Source organism: Pan troglodytes, chromosome 3 (genome assembly GCF_028858775.2).
Source record: "Pan troglodytes isolate AG18354 chromosome 3, NHGRI_mPanTro3-v2.0_pri, whole genome shotgun sequence".
Taxonomy (NCBI): domain Eukaryota; kingdom Metazoa; phylum Chordata; class Mammalia; order Primates; family Hominidae; genus Pan; species Pan troglodytes.
Window position 1 is genome coordinate 140,591,465 of NC_072401.2, and position 19,878 is coordinate 140,611,342.

Sequence of the window (19,878 nt, forward strand, 5' to 3'; positions counted from 1 at the left end):
AGGCAACCACTGATCTATCCCTATAGATTTCTATCCCTATAGATCTGCCTTTTCTCAAATTTTACATTGAAATCAACAGTTCTCTTTTGTGTCCAACTTCTTTACTGCTGATATTTATACATATTGCTGCATGTATCAATACTTCATCTCCCTTCATTGCTGAAAATTCTATTGTAGATATGTCAATTGCTTATCCATTTGCCTGTCCTCATATGGCGGTAATGCTCCTATGAACATCCTGGTCTTTTCTTCCCTTCCTTTCCGTTCCATTACATATTTACCTAAGAGTCAAATTATCAGATCACATGGCAATTGTACATTTAATTTTGCAAGTACTCAATTTTCCAAAGTGGTTATATTACTTTACATATATATATATATATATATATATATATATATATATATATATACATATACACACACATACATACATATAAAATATGTAATTTTTTTTTTTGGTGGGGGTGAGGGAGAGAGGAAGTCTTGCTCTGTCCCCAGGCTGGAGTGCAGTGGCGCAATCTCTGCTCACTGTAAGCTCCGCCTCCCGCAATCTCGGCTCACTGCAAGCTCAGCCTCCCGGGTTCACTCCACTCCTGCCTCACCCTCCCGAGTAGCTGGGACTACAGGCACCCGCCACCATGCCCGGCTAATTTTTTGTATTTTTAGTACAGACGGGGTTTCACTGCGATAGCTAGGATGTTCTCAATCTCCTGACCTCGTGATCCGCCCGCCTCGGCTTCCGAAAATGCTGGGATTACAGGCGTGAGCCACCACGCCCAGCCTACATTCTTATAAGCAATAAGGATAAGGAGAGGTTTAGCTGCTCCTTATCCTTTCCAACATGTGGTATCACTCTCATCAATTTTCCTCATTCTGTTTATTTAGTAGGATCGCCTTGTGGTTTTAATTTACATTTCCCTGATAGTTAATAATATTGAGCATTTTTACATGTATTTAACGTTCCATTGATCTACATGTCTATTGGCACACCAATAACCACACTGCCTCAATTAGTGCAGCTTTATAGAAAGTCTTTAAATCAGATGTGTAAGGCCTTCAACTCTGTTCTTAACCACAGTATGTCTTCCAATCCATAAACTTGGTACATCTCTCTATTCAGGTCTTTAATGTGTCTCAACAGTATTTATAGTTCACTGTATAGAAGTCTTTTATATATTTCATTAAACTTTTCCCTACTTTTTTTTTTTTTTTTTTAAGATGGGGGTTCACTATGTTGCCTGAGCTGCACCTGAACTCCTGGGCTCAAGTAAGCCCCTCACCTCAGCCTTTAGTGTAGCTGGGACTATATGCACGTGCCAGTGCACCCACCTGCTTTTTGATGCTCTATTGAATAGTATTGCTTCAGTTTCCAATTGTATATTGCTAGTATATATAAATAATTGCTTTGTATACACTCACCTCATATCCTCTGGCTATTCTAAATTTATTAGTTCTAATAGTGTGGATTTCTTAGGAATTTCTAGGTACACAGTTATATCATCTAGAAATAAAGACAGTTTTACTACTTCTCAAACCTGTGAGTCTTTTATTTTTCTTGCTGCCTTGTAGTAATGTTGCCAGTGCAATGTTGAATAAAGGTGGTTAGGGCAGACATCCTTGCCTTGCTCTCAACCATTAAGTATGATGTTGGCTGTGGGTTTTTCACAGATTCACTTTACCAGGCTGAGAAAATTGCCCTTTATTGCTAGTTTAGAAAGTTTGTATAATGAATAGGTGTTAATTTTTGGCAAATGGGTTTTCTGTAACTGCTGATATAATCACCTAATTTTTCTCTTTCACTCCTGTTGATATGGTGAATTACTTGATTCATTAAACTTACCTTGATGGGATTAAAAAAAAATTGATTATGGCATTCTACCATTTATACACTGCTAGATTTGACTGCTAGTTTTTTGGTTTTGCTTTTTTGTGTTTTCATTGTTTTTGTTTGTTTGTCACCCAGGCTGGAGTGCAGTGGCACCATTATGGCTCACTGCAACCTCTACCTCCCAGGCTCAAGCAATCCTCCCACTTCAGCCTCCCAAGTACCTGGGACTACAGGTGCATGCTACCATGCCTGGCTAGTATTTATTGTATTGTATTGTATTGTATTGTATTGTATTGTATTGTATTGTATTGTATTGTATTGTATTTTTTTATTTTTATTTTATTTTATTTAATTATTTTATTTTATTTTATTTTATCACTTTATTTTATTTTATTTTATTTTATTTTATTTTGAGACAGGGTTTTGCCATGGTGCCCAGGCTGGTCTTGAAGTCCTGAGCTCAAGAAATCCACCTGCCTTAGTCTCCCCAATATAGAAATGGGGGTCTCCTGGGTGGCTTAGGCTGGTCTTGAACTCCTGTCCTCAAGTGATCATCCTGCCTTGGCCTCCCAAAGTGTAGGGGTTACAGGTATGAGCCACCACACCAGGCCCAATACTTCTCTTAGTATTAAATTATTAAATTATCCCTATATATTTAAGTCATATTTGGTACTTTGAATTTTTAAATATATGACTACATTTTATATATTTATTACTATTTTGAAAAATAATTTTTGCAACTATACTCATTATAGTTTACTATTTTGGGACATCATTTTCAGAAATAGAATAATCCTAATTGTATTAAATGTATTACTTTTATAATCAGGGGAAACATTACAAAGAAAGCCTAAAAATAGTGATAATAAAACTCCAGATACCTACCACTTTTTAAATATTTATTTTTTCTTCAGGTTCTGGGACTCTGATTACAAAATGTTGACAGGTCAGTTTTCATCCCATTCTACATTTTAGAATATATATTCTATTATACATATACTTTATATATATATATGTGTGTGTGTGTGTGTGTGTGTATATATATATATATATATGAATGAAACATTCTTGAAAAACTGCTCCTAAGACAAAAATCTATCTTTCAAATACCACCATTCTCAAATCTCCCTTTGTAAAATCAAACCATGTTTCCAGTATTAGTGGCTTTTCTCTCTTCCCACAATTCTCTTCCCCTAGATATTTATATTGCCCCACCCCTCACCTCATTTAGCTCTAAACTAAAATGTCACCACTTTGGTGAAGCCTTCCTTGGCTGCCCTAATTGAAATACTCCCTACTAACTTCTCTATCCAGCTCTAGTCCTGAATTATTTTTCATAACATTTCTGAAATATTTATCCCCAGTGCCTAGAAAAGTACTTCATAGATAGTTAAGTGGTGAATTAATATTAGTCAAAGGAAAAAATGAATGAAAATAAGTGGCCACTTACGTAGCATAAACAAAAAACTCCCCAGAATAGTTTGCCCTACTCTGGGGCCACACTACCTGACATGCTCATTAAGGATATAGTCTTCTTCTGACTTCCTTTATAAAATGTGATCAACCTATAAGACTACCACATAAATCACTAGTCAATAATAACTTGGTAAAGTCATTTCATTTATGAGATTCTTTCTTCCATGATAATAAGTTCTCCTGGCCGTGAACACTGAAGTTCCATGTAAAGGAAGAAAAATATAAGGAGTATTCCAGAAACAAACTGTTGTCCTCATTTTCCCCATATTAATGATACCTTTTAATCCACACAAGGTAAAGATATTCTGCCTATTGTTTTTGGTGGCTCCCCTCATAGGGTTAAAACAGAGCAAAACTATATGGCAGGAGAAAGCATTTGAGGAAAAAGCAGTATTTGGTCTGGGTAATCTAGGAGGGGATGGCAGTTCCCCAATCCCTAATGTCTTCGGTGAGTCATTCCTGGAGGTGATCATACAGAAAGTGAATCTTGAGGGAAGAAATAAGACATTGACGATGGGAAGAAAGTATGTTCTGCAGCTGTGGCTTCTCTTAATGGACTTTGTACCTGTTTTGGATTTGAATACAAAAGAAACACTTAAGAGTTTTTGAGTCCACTGAGAAAAGAAAAAGAAGACCTTCACTTTATCCTATTCCCAGTGAATTTGCCCATAGCTGATCCGGATCTTAAGAAAAATGAGCAGACACCAAGGAGGCAAAAAAAAAGAATCCAGACTACAGAACGCACAGACTGATGTCCTAACTTGTTTCTCAAACATGCCATTATACCGTTATACTGGTAGGAAGCACGAGTAATGCAGCATCTTTCAAAGAAAATAGACAAAACAGATTTTTTTTTTTAATATAGAAAACTCTCCATTTTCCCACCTCAGCTCTGAACAAACATTGTCCATTATTATGACGGCTATTGAATTATAATTAGATCCCTTCCAATATTCACTCTTTTTTTTTTTTTTTGAGACGGAGTCTCGCTCTGTCGCACAGGCTGGAGTGCAGTGGCATGATCTCGGCTCACTGCAAGCTCCGCCTCTCGGGTTCACACCATTCTCCTGCCTCAGCCTCCCGAGTAGCTGGGACTACAGGCGCCCGCCACCACGCCTGGCTAATTTTTTGTATTTTTAGTAGAGGCAGGGTTTCGCCATGTTAGCCAGGATGGTCTCAAATGCCTGACCTGGTGATCCGCCCACCTGGGCCTCCCAAAGTGCTGGGATTACAGGCGTGAGCCACCGCGACTGGCCCCAATATTCACTCTTTACTGAATGCTGAGAACAGAAGCCAGGACCTAGAAGCCCCGGTATTTCTACTACTGTTATTTTTTTATTCTCATCTAATTCTTCAATGTTATCAATAACAAAATAACCAAATATGCTAATGATTCAAAATCCTACACGCATAAAATTTCAAAATCTGAATTCATTTTCTGACTAATTATCTAAATTCGTAAGTGTTTAAATGAGATTAAAATACAATGGATCTCCACACCGATTTAGATATAAAATAATCAAGAAACAAAGATAATAAGTAAAGCACATACAAAATTCTAACTTAGAATGAATCTAATTTAGGTATTTGGGCATAGTATATACCTACAGTATAATCCAAGACAATGGGTTTTATGAGGGATTTAAATTTAACTCTCAACTAATACTATAGTGTTCTTTCCATTCCTTTCCTCCCTCCAAGTTCATTCTAATATGTATGTTCCAACAATTCACGTAAGCCCTGCAATACCTTCCTTGACCTTCTATTACCTAAATTATATAAGGATACATGACATGTACATGTATAATTTCATGCTTTGTACATTTCTACTCTCAAATATGTTTCCTATTAATTTCAAAATTAGTTCATGCACAAATTTCTATGAAGAAAATAGAAATGTAATTCATTGAATGCCTAACCTCTTGATTTTCTACTCCATTGCTGGAAAGCTCCAAAATAGTACCTCCACTGTCAACCACTGCTGATGTCATTGTTATTCCCTGAGGAAGCTTCAAACGCTATTAATCAATGAAATTAAAGGTTCACTGATGGTTGCCAGTGTTATAGGTTTGCATTATCATGTTTTAAAAGTCAATAGAGATGGAGTGGAGTAGATATCCAGAAATCCAGTCTTCTAAAGATGATTAACCAGAAAGCCTAAAAAGAGGAAGAATTTGAAAAGTTATTTTAAAAATTACAGGAAGGACATAAATAAAGCATAACTTATTGTGCAATCTAATTTTAACACTTAACTAAGAAAAAGAAGACAGGCTTCTACATCCCCATGTCAAAAGAGGGCAGTAATGAACATTCTGCTTCTTAAGAGTTAGTAATCAAGTTCATGAACATACTGAATTAAGTTCTTAACAAGCAATTGTACATAGGTAGTATTATGATATTCATATTCTAGGAGATAAAATGTTATAACTGTGCCAGGTGCGGTGGCTCACGCCTGTATATTCCAGCACTTTGGGAGGCCGAGGCAGGTGGATCATGAGGTCAAGAGATCGAGACCACCCTGGCCAACATGGTGAAACCCCACCTTTACTAAAAATACAAAAATTAGCTGGGCATGGTGAAGCGTGCCTGTAGTCCCAGCTACTCGGGAGGCTGAGGCAGGAGAATCGCTTGAACCCAGGAGGTGGAGGTTGCAGTAAGCCAAGATGGCGCCACTGCACTCCAGCCTGGCGACAGAGTGAGATTCCATCTCAAAAAAAAAAAAAAGTTATAACTTTCTCCTTTTATAAAGATGCTGTTTTATTCCTGAAATATGTTAGTTTCTATAAATGTTAAAGATCTCTTATTCATTTAATATATAAAATGTGCCAGACTGAGAAAACTTTTAAAACTATTTGCCTATTTAACAAATCAAAAGATTATTGATCCTTAAATATTTCACTCTTCTTCTTTGCCTCATCTGGTTTGTCTGAACAATCAGAACTGTCTTTTGCTTATGGCAGCAATCTCATTTTGTATTCACACTTTGAATACAGGAACTGTATGTAAGAGAGATTTATTTGAATTGCTTATATTTTCAAATAAAGTAGTTTAAAAATAAAGTAGTTACCACTTGGAATGCCTTCAATATTATTTTATCATACTTTCCTCAATTTTTTGATATTAGTTCTATCATACTTTCCTCAATTGTTTTGATATTAGTTCAAGATGCAATATAGCAAATGGTTTCAAGTAATTTCTTAACCTCTCACATTTTTCCCCTTCCTATATGATCTGAATTTATGAATTAAATTACTCCTAAAAAATTATTTTATTTGATTTCATGTATACAAAAATTTTCATACAGAGGAAGTACAGAGATTTATTACTAACAGAATTTTTTCATGTCAAAAAGAATGCAGAAAAATCAAGCATATTTGAAGAGAAAGTATATAGTTCCCATAAATCATTCCATTAATATTATGCCCTTGTATTATGTTTGCCTGCTGGCAATAAGTTTCCAGAAACTTCTAGAATAAAATGAAATACCTGAAAAAAAGCAGAAATTTCATCTTACTGATCAGTACTATTAGCCTCCCTTTTGATCTTATAAACATAAAATGGAATAGAAAGTCTTTGTATCTTAAGAAGAAAAAATAATAAAATTCCACAGTCCCATCATACTATCACCATATAAGGTACTATTCCCAATATATATAATAATAGCAGAAATAAATTTTACTTACAGTTTGTATGTTAAGTAGTCTAAGCATCCTTCACTATTTTCATAACTTGGGAAGAGCTAAAATCTGAACCAGTAGTTCTTTGGAACTACCAGCGGGAGGGGAAAAAAGATAATATTAATATAATTATATTAAAAAGCACTATGCTCAAACAGGTGTGATTGAGATAGTAAATACTTAATAAAACAAATCACTTCCAAAGCCATATGTCGCATTCACATAAGGAATATAATAAATTATTTCTAGGTTTTTGAGAAATCAGAAGTTTTTATCAAACTTAAAATTTTAATTCACCACTACATAACAACTATTGAGTGAGGACAGAATCAACGTATGAAGCCTATGCTCCATATTATGGGCTGCATTTCAAACAGGTTTTTTTTTTTTTTCTCCATTGGGCAAGTTCTAATAACAGGTTCTTAGTAAGTGGCTACAGGTATAACCCCTGCTCCCCAGGAGTATAAAATCAAGTTTGAAAAATAGGACTAGCCCAAAAAACTACTATAAAACAATGTTTAAGGAAAAAAAATTTTTTAGAGTTGGGGTCTCACTCTTGTCACCAAGGCTGGATCGCAGTGGTGAGATCACGGCTCACTGCAGCCTCAAATTCCTGGGCTCAAGCAATCCTTCTGCCTCAACCGCCTGAGGAGCTGGGACTATAGGCATATGCCACCATGCTCAGGTCAGTATTTCTTACTTTTTACTTTTATTTTTAAATATAAGATATTGCTATGTTACCCAGTCTGATCTTGAACTCCTGGCCTCAGGTGATTCTGCCACCTCAGCCTCCTGAGTCACTATTAGACATGTTCCTGCTATCTCACCCCACCAACTTAGCATCAGCACCCATGCAAACATCCCAAGCCCTACTTCTAACTCCCAAGCCTCCTCAAATAGTCCTCCTTCTTTCAAAGGCTAATGTATTGACTTAAGCACTTGATCGTAGGCCTTGTTCCATCAATTATTCCCTTTTTCCTTAACCTTCTCATACTACCATTGGACTTCTTTCCCTCAACATACAAGCATTTGCAAGATCCTCTCATCTTAAAAGTAGAAAAGTTGGCTGGGCAAGGTGGCTCAGGCCTGTAATCCCAACACTTTGGGAGAGGAAGGCGGAAGATCACTTGAGCCCAGGAGCTCCACACCAGCCTGGCCAACATAGGGAAACCCCTGTCTCTACAAAAAATAAAAAACTTAGCTGGGCCTGGTAGTGCAAACCTGTAGTCCCAGCTACTTGGTAGGCTGAGGTGGGAGGATCGCTTGAGCCCAGGAGGTTGAGGCCACAGTGAGCTGTGATCCTGCCACTGCACTCAAGCCTGGGTGACAGAGCAAGACCCTGTCTCAAAAAAAAAAAAAAAAAAAAAAAAAAAAAGGAAAAGTCCTCTTCCATTATCCTGCATACCCTTCCAGCTACTGCTCCAGTTCCTTCCTTTCTCAGGTAAGTTTCTAGATAAGAAATCTTTTATATTTTATACTCTTGTCTCCACTTTCTAATTTCTCAAGCACTCCTCCTTCTATCAAAGTTTGGCATCCATCCCCACTCAACTGAAACTTTTACTAAATTCTGCTTGTAGAATCCAATGGATACATTTCTGTCTTCATAGGACTTGCTGCCTCTGAAGCATCTGACACTGTTAATCACTCCCTTCTTGAAACTCTACCTTGAATTTATCTTTTCCCTCTCTGGCTACTCCCTTTCAATTCCCCCTTGCAGGCTCAACCCTCATTTTCAAGGGGCCTGGGACAAGAATACAAATGGAAGCCTACATACCATGTGTCTAAATATTTTTTAAAGTTCTAAATCAAGCTGTTAAATTATTATTCCATCCTTCTATCTTGACTAATAATAACCTGAAAGGCCAAGTTCTATTTTTGAGTTCTCAGGTTCCCTTCATGTTACGTAGGGACATAGGAAGGAAAATCCATACCCCTTCCCCTTGTCTGCAGCCAACTCCTTTTCTCTTCCCACTTTTAGCTCCACTTTATACTACGAAGGACTTCATATGCACACATATATAAAGCCTACAGGTCCAAGCTCTGGTCACATGACTGCAAACAGCTGCTCCTTGGCCATCCCTTAAACACAGGGGATCCCATATGTGTTGTACAGTCAAGAGAGGAAAGAATCAGAGAAGAGAGTTGTGAAGGGACACATGGGCAGGAAATTCTAGGATCAAATATTCAAAGACTGATCTAGAAAGAGACCAGGTAGACTAGTCTAGTCACCTTGGCCCCCCCAAAGTCTTCACTCTATGGGTAGGGTTGTAGCTGCTGGAGGAAGGCCATATGAGGACCTTTAAAGCACAGGTCTTTTGTTGCCAGTTGGTGAAGTCTTAGGACAGTGCTGCTCTCTGGTCAACCCTTACAGGCGGGTGTTTCCAGGATCCCATCCCTAGTCCTTTTCTCTTCAGATTCTTTACACTCTTTCTAAGCTATGAAATCTACTCCTACAGCTTCACTCAACTCTCTCTTCCAGATTTGTCTACTAGATGTTTTATTGCCTCTACTTCATTGAAATTAGATAAGGTATACATAAATACTAAGCACTGATGCCAGGATAACCCAAGCACTCCACTCATTAATTCAATCACACAAACACTAAATGAGCACTATTATATGATAGCACAATTTTAGGTGCCCGGGTCCAGTAGTGAATAAAGGCAAAGTCCCTGTTTTTATGGATCTTACACTGCAGAGGAGAGAGAAAAAAATAGTACACCATACCTGTAGATGGTGATGAAGGCTAAGGAGTTAAATTAACCAAAGAGATAGGGATTATTTGGCAGGGAGAGCTGCCAATTCAGATTGAGTGGTCAGATAAGGACTCACTAAAAAAGTGACAGATGAGTAAAAACCCAAAAGTAGAAGTGAGTTGTGGCAATGCCTGGCGGAAGAGCCTTCTAGTCAAAAGAAATTCAACACCCTCAAGAGGATGTATGCCTGACTAGTTAAAGGATCGGCAAGGGGACCCAATACAGCTGAAGTGAAGTGAGCAAGAGGAAGAAAGAATAGTTGAAGAAGAGGACAGAAAGGTAAGGGAAGGGAGCCAAGTAGGTCCCCTGTAAGGACTTTGACTTCAGAGAGAAGAAAGGTTTTACACAAAAAGATGATCTGATTATTATAAGGATCACTCAGATGCTGGGTTGAGAACAGACAAGGGGACAACAGCAGAAACAGGGGTCAGTTAGCAGGCTGCAATAATATATGTTGTGCAAAAGTAATTGCAGTTTTGCCATTACTTTTAATGTAATGCAAACTACTTTTGCACAAACCCATAATGAGATGAGAAGTGATACGGGCTGGGACCAGAGTGGTAGTTCTGGAGGTAGTGAAAAGTGATCATAGCCAAGCGTGATGGCACACCCCTTTGTCCCAGCTACTCGGGACGCTGGGCAGGTTGAAGCTGCAGTGATCCAAGATCTCTCTACTGCACTCCAGTTTGGGCGACAGAGTGAGACCTTGTCTCAAAAAAAAAAAAAAAAAAAAGTGGTCAATCTTTAGATGTATTTTGCAGATAAAAGGATGACATTTGCAAGCAAAATTGATGTGGATTGACTGCTATGACAGAAAGAAAGAAGTCAAGAATGAATCCAGGCTGGAGGATTCTCAGAAGATGATGGAGTAGGATGCACCAGGAATCTGTATCCCTATCTAGACAATTGCACTGGCAGAATCTACCTAATGTAACTATTTTGGAACTCTGGCTAAAGGCTTACAACCTCCAAGGGAAGGCTTGAACAATAAACTGTGGTTAATTTCGGTCATTCTAGCTCTCAGCACAGTATCAGCTACCCATCCCCCAACTCGAGGGTAGACAGCTGTGCATGTGTTCCTGGAACAGTCTGCATGCAACTTGTGAGGGCCATGGTAAGCAAAAAGGACTATTTTCCAAATATCAGAGATCTGTGCTCTGATCACTGATTATTGCTTCTGATCACAGAGAAGCATCCAAAGAAATGAGTAGATATTATTGTTATGCCTCCCTTCACTGTTGCAAGCCTCTCCCCCTCTGGCTGAAGTCACTTCTAGGGGACTTAAAAGGCCAGCAAACCCCATTTTACTCTTTTTCCCCTTTTGAGAGCCACACATTAAAGACCAGGACATTTGGCTGGGCACAGTGGCTCACATCTGTAATCCCTGCACTTTGGGAGGCCAAGGTGGGCCAAGATCACTTGAGGTTAGGAGTTCAAGGCCAGCCTGGCCAACACAGTGAAACCCCATCTCTACTAAAAATACAAAAAATAGCCCAGCATGGTGGCAGGTGCCTGTAATCCCAGTTACTCGGGAGGCTGAGGCAGGAGCTTGAGCTCGGGAGGCGGAGGTTGCAGTGAGCCAGGATCAAGCCACTGCACTCCAGCCCGGGCAACAGAGTAAGACTCTGCCTCAAAATAAAAAATAAACTAAAATAAAGACTAGAACATTCAAAAACTATATATATGAAAAAATGTGGAAAGTGACCACACATGCCCAGGCTCAGAAAAGACCTGAGAAGACCTTAAATACACCTTAGCCTGATCCTTGCCACAAAATCAGCCTACAAAAATTTAAATTTTAATTAAAAAAAAAATTCCCACCCTCCCCAAGATGGCAGATTGGAGGTAGTATTGGCATGCCTCTTCCACTTGGGAAGAAAAAATAGTGGGTAAAGACTCAAACTGTGAACTTTTTTCAAAGAAGCAATGCAGGAACTTAATGGAAAAACGGAAAGAAACCACAGATCCTTTGAAAGAAGGGGCAGGCTGAAGTCTACACCATGAGCCAGGTAAAAAACTGTAAGTCCCCAGAGTGTGAGAGGGAGAGAGATTACCTCCAGAGTATACACCCCCACTATGAAAACTGGAAATCCGGCCCACAGAGGAAGGCCTTAACCCCACCCAGTGCTAAAACTAATATAGGGAGCAGTGGAGAATATACAAGAAGCACCAGGGGCGGGAAGAGCCTTGTGCGTATTCCCAGTCTCCAACGCAAACCAAGGGAAGCTATTCCTGATTCTCTGTCACAGGAGAGTTCACAAAGTTCTGCCAACCAACTCAGGCAGTGGTTGCAGGTTGAAAGAAGCTCCCAATTTGAAATTCAAAATATAATCTCAAGTGGGGATGAACTGCCTTGGCTGAACTGGGCGGATGACTGGGAAGTGAGCTGTAATCACAGACACAGAAGTTGGGTGCTCTGGCATTGCCAGTGGATGAAAAGGGGCGTGGCCTGAAAGCTGAGGTTCCTGTATGTAAACAGCTTGGAATTTAGCTAGCTGCTGCTAGTGAACACTCTGAGTGAGAGATTTGCCTTGCCAAGTGTGTAGGAGCTGGATGAGACTTACTCCCACCTGCTACTCCCCACTCCCTGCATGAACTCTTCTGTGAAGCAGAGGCAGCTAAGCTTTTTCCTGGAACATTACCCCAGAGGCCAGGGAATGGCTCCAAAAGCCCAACATGGGTCTGTGCTTACACCACACATGCAGAGCCAAAGAGCAGGCCTGCCCGACCAAGCCCCCCACCTGGCTTTGACCCTCCACCTGCCCTGGTAGGTTAACACAAAAGACAGAAACTTAGGGGAGCCCTATGGCCTCACCCATCATCTGATAAACCAAAATACCTCCCATGGGTAACATAAGACAAGCACATATCCCACCACTTCAACCACAGCTGGCACTCTTTTGCAAGCACCGTCTCCTGGCTGGAGGCCAACAGACACAGTTTACTACAGCATCTACAGGTAAAATAACATTGCACCCAAGAAGGAGAAAACTTATGCATGACCCAGCTATCAGCACTGTCTGCAGTACCCTGGCTAACCAGGATGTCCTGAGTCTGTCCACATGACCAGTTTATTAATACTACAACCAGCATTTAAGAAAGCCAATGCACTATGGCTATTTACAACCAAGCAATCTCACAACGTATGTCATTCCCCTGTTACCCCTATGAGAGCTGGTGCTGGTACACATTGCTGGGAGACTTGAGGACAGATAACATCACTGGATCCCTTGCAGACATTCCCCAGAATCAGCCTGGAATGTGGTAACCCCACTGGGCAGCTAGACCCAGAGGAGCAGCAGTACTCACAGTAGTCTGGCTCTCAGGGACTCCTACTCCTAGGGCAAGGGGGACAGCACCACATCAAGGAAGCAACCTGTTCCTCTTCATTCTATGAAGTCAGTATCACCCTGATACCAAAGCCAGGAAAGGATGTAACAAAAAGAAAGAAAACTACAGACCAATATCCCTGATGAACATAGATGTAAAAATCCTCAACAAAATACTAGCTAACCAAATCAAATGGCACATCAAAAAGATAATACACCATGATCAAGTGGGTTTAATCCTAGGAATGCAGGGATGGTTTAACATATGCAAGTCAACAAATGTGATATATCACATAAACAATTAAAAACAAAAACCACATGATTGTTTCAATAGATGCAGAAAAAACATTCAATAAAATCAAGTATCCCTTTATGATAAAAACACCCAAAAAACAAGGCACAGAAGGGAATTATCTCAAAATAATAAAAGTCATATACGACAAAGCATACTGAATGGGAAAAAGTTGCAAGCATTCCCCCTGAGAACTGGAATAAGACAAGGATGCTCACTTTAATCACTTCTTTTCAACATAGTACTTTAAGTCCTGGCCAGAGCAATCAGGCATGAGAAAGAAATAAAGGGCATCCAAATTGGAAAACAGGAAGTCAAAGTATCGCTGTTTGCTGATGATATGATCGTATACCTACAAAATGCTGAAGATTCCTCCAAAGACTATTAGATTTGATAAGTGAATTTAGTAAAATCTTAGGTTACAAAGTCAATGAACACAAATCCAGTAGCACTGCTATACAACAACAATGACCAAGCTGAGAATCAAATTAAGAACTCAATCCATTTTATAACAGCTGCAAATATATATATAAAATACCTAGGAATATACTTAACCAAGGGGGTGAAAGATCTCTACAAGAAGAACTACAAACACTGATGAAAGAAACCATAGATAACACAAACAAATGGAAACACATCCCATGCTCATGGATTGGAAGAATCAGTATCATGAAAATGACCATACCATCTAAAGCAATCTACAGATTCAATACAAATCTGATCAAAACAGCAACATCCTTTTTCACAGATTTAGAGAAAGAAAATCCTAAAATTCCTATGAAACCAAAAAAGAGGCTGAATAGCCAAAGCAATCCTAAACAAAAACAACAAATCTGAAGGCATCACATTATTGGACTTCAAATTATACCAGGCTATAGTTAACAAAACAGCATGGTACTGGTATAAAAATAGACACATTGACCAATGGAACAGATTAAAGAATCCAGAAATAAAACCAAATATCCACAACCAACTCTCTTCAACAAAGCATGAAAAACATAAATTGGGGAAAGGACACCCTATTTATTTAATAAATGGTGCTGAGAAAACTGGCTAGCCACAAGTAGAAAAATGAAACTGGATCCCTGTCTCTCATCTTATACAAACATCAACTCAAGATGGATCAAAGATTTAAATATAAGACCTAAAACCATAAAAGTCCTAGAAGATAACCTAGAAAAAAATTCTTCTGGACATTGGCCTAAGCAAAGAATTCATGACTAAGACCCCAAAAGCAAATGCAACTAAAACAAAAATAAATAAATGGGACCTAATTAAACTAAAAGGCTTCTGTACAGCAAAAAATAATAATCAGCATCATCATCAGAGTAAAGAGACAACCCACAGAATGGGAGAAAATATTTGCCAACTGTGCATCCAACAAAGGACCAACGTCCAGAATCCACAGGGAGCTCAAACAAATCAGCAAGAAAAAAAATAATCTCATGAAAAAGTGGGAAAATGACATGAACAAACATTTCTCAAAAGAAGATATACAACTGGCCAACACATAAATGAAAAAGTGCTCAATATCACTAATCATTCAGGGAAATGCAAATTAAAACCACAATGACACACCATCTTACTCCTGCAAGAATGGCCATTATTAAGACAAAAGACAATAGATATTGGCATGGACTTGGTGAAAAGGGAACACTTATGCACTGCTAGTGGAAATGTAAATTAGTGCAACCTCTATGAAAAACAGTATGGAGATTTTTTTTTTGTTAAGACAGTGTCTCACTCTGTCACCCAGGCTGGAGTGCAGTGGCGCGATCTCGGCTCACGGCAACCTCCTTCCCCTGGGTTCAAGCGATTCTCTTGCCTCAGCCTCCCAAGTAGCTGGGATTACAGGCACCTGCCACTGCGCCCAGCTAATTTTTTTTTGTATTTTTAGTAGAGACGGGGTTTCACCATCTTGACCAGGCTGGTCTTGAACTCCTGACCTCATGAGTTACCTGCCTCGGCCTCCCAAAGTGCTGGGATTACAGGCGTCAGCCACGGCACCCAGCCAGAGATTTTTTTTTTTTTTTCCTGAGATGGAGTTTCACTCTTGTTGCCCAGGCTGGAGTGCAATGGCACGATCTCAGCTCACCGCAACCTCCGCCTCCCAGGTTCAAGCGATTCTCCTGTCTCAGCCTCCCGAGTAGCTGGGATTACAGGCATGCGCCACCAGGCCCAGCTAATTTTGTATTTTTAGTAGAGACAAGGTTTCTCCATGTTGATCAGGCTGGTCGCAAACTCTTGACTTCAGGTGATCCGCCTGCCTCAGCCTCCCAAAATGCAGGGATTACAGGCATGAGCCACCGTGCCCAGCCAAGACCCTGTACCTTAAAAAAAAAAAAAAAAATTAATGTACTTTCTATCTCCAGAGAGCTGTCTGTTCTGGCCATTTCATATGAATATAATTATATAATATGTGATTTTTTTGGGGGGGTGGGGAGACAAGGCTGCTCACTGCAGCCTTGACCTCCTGGCCTCAAGTGATCCTCCTACCTCAGGGCCTCTACAGTAGCTAGGACTACAGACATGTGAAGTCATACCTGGCTAATTTTTTTTTTTTTTTTTTGTAGAGACAGGGCTTCATTATGTTGCCCAGGCTGATCTCAAATTCCTGGGCTCAAGTGAACACCTGGGCTCCTCCTGCCTTGGCCTCCCAAAGTGCTGTGATTGCAGGCCTGAGCCATCATACCCAGCCTACTATGTGGTCTTTTGTGACTGGCTTCTTTCACTTACAATGAAGTTTTCAAGGTTCCTTTCATTTACATGTAACATCTGTTAGTATTTAATTTCTTTTTATTGCTGAGTAATATCCTATTGTATAGACATATCACATTTCTCTATTCATCCACCGATGCACATTTGAGATGTTTCTACTTTTTTTTTTTACCATTGTGAATGCTATTCTGAAAATTCATGTACAAGACATATGTTCTATATGAATGTTTTCATTTCTTTCGCATATATAGCCAGGAGAAGAAGTGCCAGAACACAGTAACTGTATGTTTAACATTTTGAGGAAATGACAAGCTTTTCCAAAGTGGCTACACCATTTCACATTCCTACCAGCAGCATTTGAAGATACCCAGTTCTCCATATCCTCACCAACAAAATGTTTTAGGTAATTTGTTATGCAGCAATAGATAACTAATACATCATTTTGGTAGATGCGGTACAAATGTCTTCATAAAATTCAACATCCTTTTAAAATTTAAGAAAAAAATTCAACCAAGACTCAAAAACAAGATATTTTAAACTTTCTCCCAGTATTGAGAACAAACACATTTACCTACAATTACCACCTTAATTCAACACTTGTACTGACAATCCTAACCAATTCCGTAAGAAAAGCAAATAAACGGCATAGGAATTGGAAAGGAAGAAATGATGTATCACGTAAAATATACTATCTACATAGGAAATTTAAAATAGTCTTCAGATATTAGAAGAAAAAAGAGGGTTTGCTAAGTCTCTGGACATAAATCAATAGATGAAAATCAGCTGTTTTTCTATAGGCCAGCAACAGAGTATAATTTTTTAAAAGAATATCATTTATCTCTGGGCATGGTGGCTCACGCCTGTAATCCCATCACTTTGGGATGCCGAGGCAGGTGGATTGTGAGGTCAGGAGTTCGAGACCAGCCTGGCCAACATGGTGAAACCCCACCTCCACTAAAAATACAAAAATGCTATAGCTAGGCGTGGTGGCATGCACTTGTGGTCCCAGCTACTTGAGAGGCTGAGGCAGGCAAATCACTTGAATCCAGGAGGCAGAGGTTGCAGTGAGCCAAGATCGCACCACTGCACTCCAGCCTGGGCGACAGAGCAAGACTCCGTCTCAAAAAAATACAAATAAAAATAAAAAACTAAACAGTGTCATTTACCATAACCATAAAAACTACAAACCTAAGAATAAATCTAACCGAAAGGGTGTATATGATTTTTATAAAGAAAATCATAAAATTCCTTGAAAAAAATTCTACATGGGCAAATACCATGTTCATAGGTAGGTATACTCACTGTCTTAAGGATGTCAATTCTCACCAAATTAATCTATCAAAAAATTCAATGTATTTCCAGTTAAAAATCCCAAGAGGGTTTTACAAAAATCTTGACAAAGATAGTAAACAATGTATGTGGGTCAGGCACAGTAGCTCACACCTCTAGTCACAGCACTTACGAAGGCCGAGGTGGGTGGATCATTTCAGGCCAGGAGCTTGAGACCAGTCTGGGCAACATGGTGAAACCCCATCTCTATAAAAAATATAAAAATTAGCTGGGCGTGGTCAGGCACAGTGGCTCACGCCTGTAATCCCAATACTTTGGGAGGCCGAAGCAGGTGGCTCACCTGAGGTCAGGCATTCGAGACCAGCCTGGCCAACATGGTAAAACCCCTAAAAATACTAATAAAAATACAAAATGTCTCTACTAAAAATACAAAAAATTAGCCCAGCATGGTGGCAGGTGCCTGTAATCCCAGCTACTCAGGAGGCTGAGGCAGGAGAATTGCTTGAACCCGGGTGGCAGAGGTTGCAGTGAGCCGAGATCACACGACTGCATTCCAGCCTGGGCAACAACAGCAAAACTGCATCTCAAAAAAAAAAAAAAATTACCTGGGCGTGGTGGTGCACACCTGTAGTCCCAACTGTGGAGGCTGAGGTGGGAGAACCACTTGAGCCCAGGAGATTGAGGTTGCAGTAAGCCGTGATCACACCAGTGCAGTCCTCCCTGGGTGACAGAGTGAGACCCTGTCTCAAAAAAAAAAAAAAAAAAAATATGTGAATGAGCAAAGGGCAAAAGTCAGCCAAGACCCTCCTCAAGAACTGCTGTAGTCTATACTAACTAGGCAATAAGGTTATGGTGTAGATATACTCAAATATACCAATGGAACACAATATAGAGGCCAGAAAAAGACCCATGCAAATTGAAAACTTAATACAGGAAAGAGGTAAATTAAAATCAATGAAAAAGAGAGCTAGCTGGGTGTGGTGGCTCATGCCTGTAATCCCAGCACTTTGGGAGGCTGAGGCGTGTGGATCACAAGGTCAGGAGATTGAGACCATCCTCGCTAACACGGTGAAACCCGTCTCTACTAAATAAAACACAAAAAAATTAGCCGGGCTTGGTGGCGGGCGCCTGTAGTCCCAGCTACTCAGGAGACTGAGGCAGGAGAATGGCGTGAACCCGGAAGGCGAGCTTGCAGTGAGCCGAGATCGCACCACTGCACTCCAGCTTAGGTGACGGAACAAGACTCCATCTCAAAAAAAAAAAAAAAAAAAGAAAGAAAGAAAGAAAAAGAGAGCTATTTAATAAATTGTGCTAGTACAAACGATCAGCCATACAAGATTTAAAATTTTTAATTACTGCCTCTCATCAATCACAAAATAAATTACAGATACAGAAGAGACCTAAATATTCCTAAAAATCAGAAGAAAATATAGAATATCTTCATGAACTCGCAATTAAGAAAAAATTATTAGATGAGACACCGAAAGCAAAAAGCAAAGAATTAGTTTTGACTATATCAAAACTGTTTAAATTTTATTGTTTGGTTTATAACAATATAAACCAAAACAAGGCTGAAAATCAAGAGACTGGCAAAAGTTATTTGCCTCTCCCACCCCCAAAAAGGTGGGGATTGGGGGATTCCTACTAATTAATAAGAAACATAGGCAATGCAAATTCTGTTTTATATTAAGGCCCACATGGGTAAATCTGATGCGAGTTCTTGTCAAGGTTCTAGTTCTCACGCAGAATGATGGATTCATATGTGTTTGTTATATTATTAAAAATAGGCAACTGCCATCCTTGAGCTATTATTTGTGTCATGAATCAAGGATTTAAAAGTACCTAATTTTATATAACTAGGGTCCAAAGAGGAGGTTAAAAAGGGTACTGATTTTATTAATTTCCCACCCAATATGTGAAAACTGATCACATGAATAGGTTCTTCAAAGTTTGTCATGAAAACTGAATAGTTTGTCATAAAAATATGAAAATTAAATACTATTTACTAACCCTTTGACAAATTCTCTTTTTATAATTTTCCAACAGGTTGTCCTTTTTTCTGATTTAACTGCTTCTTAATACAAGTCCTAATTTGTGAGCAAGCTGTATCAGCATGAGGGTCAATTATCTTACTTGCTATTACACCAATCATATCTGAAACACCTAACAGATCAGAAACAGAAAGGGTGACTCTATTTTATATGACATTCAAGAAAAGATAAAATTATAGAAATAGAAAATAAATCAGTTGGAAGGATTTAATCTCAAAAGGGTACAAGGAAACTCTCTGGGGTGAAAGAAATATTGTATTATCTTCATTGTGGTGGTGACTGCAAAATAGTATAAATTTGCCACTCATAAAAATATAAGAGTGAATTTTACTACATGTAAATTAAACTTCAGTAAACTTGACTTTAAAAAGGACAATGTACAAAATTAGAATTAAGGAGACATCTGTATTCAAATATTAACAGTATTATCGTGACACTGAATGAGAAGAATTGTAATTTGT

General features: G+C 39.1%; 1 protein-coding gene across 37 annotated transcripts in view; it reads right to left on the reverse strand.

Moving 5' to 3' along the window:
- ELF2 (E74 like ETS transcription factor 2) overlaps positions 1–19,878 on the reverse strand; it is a 120,123-nt gene that overhangs the window by 74,665 nt on the left and 25,580 nt on the right. For 28 of the 37 annotated variants that reach the window (XM_063809015.1, XM_063809019.1, XM_063809011.1 and 25 more), the window contains 2 exons: positions 6,988–7,072; positions 5,224–5,461 (listed from right to left, as the gene is read on the reverse strand). The exons of 7 other annotated variants lie outside the window; for them this stretch is intronic. In XM_063809015.1, coding sequence (XP_063665085.1) covers positions 5,224–5,295 — 72 coding nt within the window. In that variant the 5' untranslated portion in view covers positions 5,296–5,461; positions 6,988–7,072. Of the gene's footprint in view, positions 1–5,223; positions 5,462–6,987; positions 7,073–15,316; positions 15,689–17,971; positions 18,107–19,878 lie in introns of all 37 variants that reach the window. 2 more of the 37 variants (XM_063809010.1, XM_063809012.1) reach the window with 2 other exon arrangements.